The sequence below is a fragment of the Protobothrops mucrosquamatus genome, unplaced genomic scaffold, assembly GCF_001527695.2.
Source record: "Protobothrops mucrosquamatus isolate PMUCROS unplaced genomic scaffold, P.Mucros_1.0 scaffold600, whole genome shotgun sequence".
Lineage (NCBI taxonomy): Eukaryota > Metazoa > Chordata > Lepidosauria > Squamata > Viperidae > Protobothrops > Protobothrops mucrosquamatus.
The window spans coordinates 285,283-292,905 of NW_015386899.1; the positions used below are offsets into that span (position 1 = coordinate 285,283).

General features: G+C 38.3%; 1 protein-coding gene across 1 annotated transcript in view; it reads left to right on the top strand.

The window, feature by feature from the left end:
* Window positions 1–4,423, top strand: part of FASN (fatty acid synthase) — a 47,684-nt gene extending 43,261 nt beyond the window's left edge. Inside the window, exons 39-42 of the mRNA XM_015817518.1 lie at window positions 579–799; window positions 1,179–1,277; window positions 1,440–1,691; window positions 2,882–4,423. Of these exons, the coding sequence (XP_015673004.1) occupies window positions 579–799; window positions 1,179–1,277; window positions 1,440–1,691; window positions 2,882–3,019 (710 nt within the window). The 3' untranslated portion in view covers window positions 3,020–4,423. The remainder of the gene's footprint in view (window positions 1–578; window positions 800–1,178; window positions 1,278–1,439; window positions 1,692–2,881) is intronic.
* Window positions 4,424–7,623: the final 3,200 nt, after the last annotated feature.

The window sequence follows — 7,623 nt, forward strand, 5'->3', positions numbered from 1 at the left end:
GCGATGTAAAAAAGATGTTGAGACTTTAGAAAGAGTACAGAGAAGAGCAACAAAGATGATTAGGGGACTGGAGGCTAAAGCATATAAGGAACGGCTGCTGGAATTGGGTATGTCTAGTTTAATGAAGAGAAGGACGAGGGGGGACATGATAGCAGTGTTCCAATATCTCAGGGGCTGCCACAAAGAAGAGGGAGTCAAGTTATTCTCCAAAGCGTCTGAAGGCAGGACAAGAAGCAACAGATGGAAACTAATCAAGGAGAGAAGCAACCTAGAACTTGGAAAAGGAGAAACTTCCTGACAGTTAGAACAATTAACCAGTGGAACAACCTGCCTCCAGAAGTTGTGAATGCTCCAACACTGGAAGTTTTTAAGAAGAGACTGGACAGCCATTTGTCTGAAATGGTATAGGGTTTCCTGCCTGAGCAGGGGGTTGGACTAGATGACCTCCAAGGTCCCTTCCAACTCTCTCGTTCTGTTAAAATTCCTGTTAGGCTGGCTTGGATTTTTATTGTGAGATTATAAATGTACTAATTGAGTACCTGACTCTTTTTCTTAACTTTGCTGCTTTCTATCTCTAGCTGCTCCACTGGACAGTATACAGAACCTGGCATCCTATTACATTAGCTGCATAAAAGAGGTGCAACCAAAAGGTCCTTATCGAATTTCTGGATACTCCTTTGGTGCCTGTGTTGCCTTTGAAATGTGTTGTCAGCTCCAAGCTCAGCAAAGTCCTACCTACCTTCCCAATAGCCTCTTCCTGTTCGATGGCTCTCACTCCTACGTAGCAGCACATACTCAGGTAAGAGAGTCTAGGTCTATCTGCCAGGACCACTTGGCAGATCAGCAGTAGCACACATCTATTTTGTTGTGCGTGCACACAGCAGTCCATTTATGGGATGAATTCATTTCCTATTCCAACATCGCCTTCTGTAATACAAATTGGTGACCATAATATTCAATTGTTACCTCATTGTTTGGCACGGGATTCTCTGGAAAATAGTCTGTTCTGGGACAGTTCATGCTTATTAGATATTATCTCAAGCCTTTTATCCAAAGTGTAGTAGTCATTTTTTATCTTGTGTGTGATTTCCTAATAATTGTAATTCTTGGGTTTTGTCACTATGGTCTGTGTGTTTAAAATTCTTGTCGTGAAAAATTGTCTTTTGAATCATTCCCAGAGTTACAGAGCCAAGCTAACCCCAGGAAATGAAGCTGAAACAGAGACAGCAGCAATGTGTGCCTTTGTCCAGCAGTTCTCTGGCATGGAGTACAATAAGGTAATGGTGGTTGATACTGTTCACTGTTATGGCATGTATGTGTGCGTGTAGACATAAATGTATTTACATAAGTGTGCATGTGTGTTAGTTCCCTTTAATAAGTACACTGTATTTTGTAGAAACACTTCGATGGATTGATGTATTTATCTGTACTATTTGCAGTTGCTGGAGATTCTTTTGCCCTTACCAAATTTGGAAGCTCGTGCTAATGCTGCAGCAGACCTGATTACTCAAAATCACAAAGATGTCAGCCACAAGGCACTCACTTTTGCTGGTGTTTCTTTTTACAACAAACTAAAGGCAGCAGACAAGTATGTACCAGAATCCAAATATCACGGCAACGTGACACTATTGAAAGCAAAGACCCACAATGAGTATGGAGAAGGTCTTGGAGGAGACTACAGGCTTTCAGAGGTTAGTCTGAAAAATTACATAAACACAATTATGTGGTTTTTCCACTTAGTAAGTTTTCTCATTTTAAAGAAATATCAGCTGCACTCCTGATGTGTTACATGTAGAAATAAGTTGTATTGATTTAGCATGTATAAATGTTGATCCATCATCCTGTCTCCTACTAAATACCATGATTCTCCCAAAATAATAGTGTATTAACTTTTAACTTATTTTAACCAAGTTAGATAGCCAAGAATTTTAGAATACAAAATCACTGTGAACTCTTAATCTGAAGTGCTTAAGAGATTTTCAAGAACAATCAATCTCTTTTCATTCTTAACGGCCATATTTCCCAAAATGGAATAATTGCAAGCATTTAGGTGACTGCCAATCATACCAAAGCTTATCTTAACAGTGTACAGAAAAATAATTAGTTAAAAAAAAAGATCCTCTCTTCCTCAATAAAGTTAGATCGAATAATGAATCACAGGATGGGATATACATGATATCTTTTTCCCTCCTGCCCTTTTTTGGTACTCTTCCATCATTGCCAGATTTTGAAGCAACTAGAAATGCATATGATGCCACTCTCTGTATTGATTTCTTGCAAATATAGTTATGATCTACCCAGTAATAGCTATATTTAGCTTTATATATAGCTAAATATAGCTATAACTAATAATAATAATAATAGTAGTAGTAGTAGTAGTAGTAGTAGTAGTAGTAGTAGTAGTAAAGTTGGAAGGGACCTTGGAGGTCATCTAGTCCAACCCCCTGCTCAGGCAAGAAACCCTATACCATTTCGGACAAATGGCTGTCCAGTCTCTTCTTAAAAACTTCCAGTGTTGGAGCATTCACAGCTTCTGGAGGCAGGCTGTTCCACTGGTTAATTGTTCTAACTGTCAGGAAGTTTCTCCTTAGTTCTAGGTTGCTTCTCTTACCAAGGCATTGTAGCGTGGTATTAATACTTCACATGATCTTGATTCTATCCCTATCCCTAAATACAGCTTAATGGTTTCTAAGAATGGATATGTGAAAGAAACAGGTACAAAAAGACCTTGCTTTTGTTGTGACTGATTGAAAGAAATCAAGGAAAGAAATAATCTACAGAAAGGAGCCAACATTACAAGGAAAGGACATTTAAGACCTCAAGCTTGCATTGCTGGCTAAAATGTGTAATGTTTTCTTCTACGTCTTTATACCCTTTGCAGGTCTGTGATGGGAAGGTGTTTGTCCATGTTGTTGAAGGAGACCATCGTACTGTCCTAGAGGGAGAAGGTGTTGAGTCTATCATCGGGATCATTCACAGCTCATTAGCAGAATCTCGGGACAGTGTTCGAGAAGGCTAGGTGCTTCTGAAGGCTCGATAACAACCCCCCAAGAACTTTGTCATCTGCTCTACAGCCAAGCCTAGGAAGTCTTCTTGATCAGCATCTCTCTCCAGTACAGCAACATTCTTGTTGCGCAGTTGCAAGGAACAATTCTGATGGCAACAATTTTACATCCTCTGGCAGAGAAACAAAATTAGGAGCAGACATGTGTATGTGTGTGTTGTACTATGTATTGTGTTGTATTGTTGTCTAGAAGTATTCCAAAGGATAAAATGGAATTAACCAAGTCCAGTGACCAAGGATGGAAGCTACAACTGATTTTGGAGACACCTATGTCTGTGAAGAGTCAGTCTGTAGCAATAACAGTACATTAATTCCGCTGAGGCTCTTTTGTACCTATTATTTTTAACTTGAAATAGTCTAGGTATTTATTGCATTATTATTTTACTAGAAGTGCGTTGTTTTAATTTGTAACTGACTAAACAATAAGAATGAAATACTCCATTTAGGAGTATGTTTTTTTTCCTGCTTGATCTTTTTTAAAAAAAAATAAAAATAAACTAACATTTGTTTTAAACTCACGCCATTTAGAGGGAAAGGTAGGTTCCCCACACAAGCAAAGCCATTCTCTGCTTTGCTTAGTCTGGGCTTCTTTTGCGAAATTGCCAAACTCTTATTCAGGTTCTGATGTAAGGATATGGTAATTCTGGGCATGTATAATGACATGCTTTTTTTGGCCAAGAGTGAGATCAAAACTTTAAATACTTCCTCTCACTTATTTGGGAATGCATAAATCAAGTATATACAATCTTCCAAGCCCAACATAAACATCTCCCCAAAATGCTTTTGGTTCAGTTTGTTTATTTCCTCTTTGCAGCTTCAATAATTGTGATTTACAGAGTTTCTTGTTGACAAGAATCTGAATCCTCCTTTCCCCGTTGTTCGAGCAGAATTTGGTAATAATTTTCAATATCTGCAAAACTTCCAATGTAAAAAATAATTTAAAATTACTGGAGTTGATTACATTTCTTCTTTTATTTTTGCCTCTTTTGTGTTGGAGATAATTGTAGAAGAGTCAGTGCATTTCTGCTGCAATAATGATACAGTGGAGATACTCTGAAAAACCAGCAATGAGAGGAACTGTAGTGCCTCTCCAAACTCTTTTGAGTCCAGTTTCTCAGCTGGATTATTTTACTAGCATCAGGGCACACGCATTTCATACTTGCTGAGAATGAGTTGGCTAGCCCATCCTCTGTGGACATGCAGCTAGATGCATGCTTTTAGTTGTTAAGCGGTTCTTTGAAATGAAAAATGAAAAAAAAAATCTGTCCACTGTGTTTGTGCTTTCCTTCCTTTTTATGTTTACATTAGGAAAAACTCTATGCATCTTTTTTTCTGCAGCTGTTCTTGAATTAAACACTTTAAATCTGCCATATCGTTCATTGTCTATTTTTACATTTCTTCCTCTTTTTTTGAAGAAAAATAGATCTCAGTTTATTCAGGTTAGAGTGGTTGATTGACTACACAAACATGTTTTCCTAGTACCTTAATCTGTGTCTTCCATTTCCTTTAATATTTAAAGCTGGTAAAAACAAAACTTATGCCACAATATTTTTTACAATTTGAAAGCTCTAACTGCCTTCGCTTCCAATAGCAGAATGAGGCTAACATTTATATAGCATAATTGAAAGGACAATCAGTGCAAAATATGAGAATAACTAAGTACAGGTAGTCCTTGACTTACAACCATTCATTTCGTGACCGTTCGAAGATATAACACTGAAAAAACTTACGATTGGTTTTTCAACACAGCCATTGCAGCATCCCAATGGTCACGTGATCAAAATTCAGGTGCTTGACAACTGGCATGTATTTATGACAGTTGCACTGTCCTGGAGTCATGTGATCACCAATTGTAACCTTCCCAGCTGGCTTTTGACAAGCAAAGTGAATGGGGGAAGCCAGATTCACTTAAGAACCACATGCTTCACTTAAGAGCGGCAGCGATTCACTTAACAACTGCACAAAACAGGTTGTAAAACGGAGCACAACTCAATTGTCTTGCTTAGCAATGGAACTTTTGAGCTCCATTGTGGTCGTAACTTGAAGACTACCTGTATTTACAGAAAAATTTCCTTCTGAAGGCAACCATTATACCACCAGCATTAAAATGTTCAAAGGACATTATTGGAAGTTATTCTGCCTCAGCAAATGAACAATAACAAAACTGAATAAATTACCCATAAGATTATTCCAAATTGCTTTTGCACTGAATTCCTAAAATGCAAGGTTCCACTGGCTGTTTCTATGATTTGTGCCATGTTTTAATTTGTCTTTAGCTCTCTCAATGGATAATCTTGGGAAGAAAAGAGGGCCGGCCACATATTCACTCCACTTTTTAAATATTACTCCACAGCTATTGTCCAGCAAGAACCACTGACTGACTTTGAATGCTTCTTGTTGATAGAAGTAAAATACATATTTCTGAATTAGGGCAACTGGTAGCAGAAATAAATTGAATGTGTGACAATTCTTGCAGCCAAATGTCCGACAGAACCTATTTTGCAATTAGCTAACCAGATATATATGTTGAGTGTTTTAATTTTTGGCAATTTTTCACCATATTCAGTTTGATGAATGCCAAAACTGGAACCTAAAACAGCTACTGAGACTTAGAAGTCAGGAAAGGATAGACAGCTATCATAGCTTTTGCACTGTTTATTGCTAGACAGCAGATATTTTTTTAATAGAAGTTGCTCAAATAAATACCTAATGCCACATTTGTTAGTCTCTTACATATAACTGGGTGTGTATAAATTAATGTAAAATTAATCATTATGTAGTCAGAATCAGTTGAGTCACAAATAGTATTTGAGTAAGCTGTCTGTTTGAAATTCTCACAGGTAGTGCATGATACCACTTGCCAGGTGGATGGATTTACAATAATTACATCACAATCCAATTTACCATGCCTCCTCTTCAGGCTTCTCTTTAGAGCATCAGCATCTTCCCATCTTATCCCATAGCACAATGACGTGTCAGGAAGTTCTTACCTTCCATTCTAAACCATTGACTGCTACTGCTTTTGCATACTAAAAAGCATCATAGCAAAGATGTATGGTAGTCCTCAGGTTACAACCACTCGTTCAGCAACCGTTCAAAATTATAATGGTGCTGAATAAGAGACTTGCTATTAGCCACAAAGTTGTGGCTGTTACAGCATCCCTGTGGTTACATGATTACAATTTGGTCGCTTGGCAATCAGCTCACAATTACAACAGTTGCAGTGTCCTGTGGTTATGTGATCACAATTGTGACATTCACTTGCAAAGTTAATGGGTAAGTCGCTTGTGCTCCTGGTGCTTTTTTGCCTGTCTGGGCATCCACTCACTTGTATTCCACAGTGTCTGCCCATACTGTAGTACCCCGTGACATCCGCACACCCACCCATGCTTGGTAGTACTGCCCATGGTATCTGCTTGCACTCTTTAGCAACTGTCTGCTGAATTTGCCTGTCCACTCTTAGCTGTCATCCACACTCTCACCTGCCAGCCTGCTTGCCTTAGACTCTTGCTTCTTCCTATATGGTCACGTGAGGCCCTCATTTAATGACCCACGTAGTTATGACCAGCTAGGACTGCTGAGATTGCCATTGCTAAGTGATGCAGTTATAAAGCACAATGTTATGACTGCATCACTTAGCAACAGAAATTCCAGTCCCAATTGCAGCTGTAATTGAGGACTACCTGTAATATTGGTTATCTTATTAGACAAAAACTTACCAAAAGTCAGTATAAGGCAAAATTGAAGGCTGACTTGATATAGAAGTCATAAGTCCTAAAATGGAATGTATAAAAGTCAGCAGGTTATAGGTGCTGTGATTTCAGGCTGCAAGCACAATGGATAGCAGAGTATGAGGCATGGGGTTCATTATTAGATCTGACTGATCCTTAATGTCAGCATTTATTGGTAATAAGGTTTCTTAACAATAAATCAGGGATTACCAACCTAGACTTTAGGGCAACGTGTGTCCTCTGAGCCTCCTGAAATGGGCAGGTCTGAAATGTTTATATCAGTTTTGCCCCTAATTTTTCCCAAAGCCCCTAAAACAAAATGACAAAATAAGCGTTTCAGATCCGCTGTCTCCACTTCCAGTCACTAGCTATGTCCTCTGTTCTCCCATGTCAAAATAATACTGCTCATCCCAATTAAGAGTGAATCATCTGAAGGTTAGGCTCGAATAGCACAATCAGATTTGAAGAGGATCCAATGCTTTGGCTAATGATATCAAGAATATAAAAATGGAGCAGTAGACTAAGCAAATGGAATGTGGCATTGCTGAATCACCAATGCTGCATCATCATTATACTGAAGTTTGAAGCTGAAATATTTCTGATTATGTAAAAATATAAAATTAAATAATTTTAAATAAAAAGACACATTTTTCATTTGGCACATAATCAGATGATTCTTTCTATTCATATTGCACACAGGGCACGGACATCTCACATGCCAACAAAATGGTCACCTCAGAACTGAGAGCAAAACTACAGGTAGTCCTCGCCTTACAACAGTTTATTTAATGACCATTCAAAGTTACAACAGCACTGAAAAAAGTGACT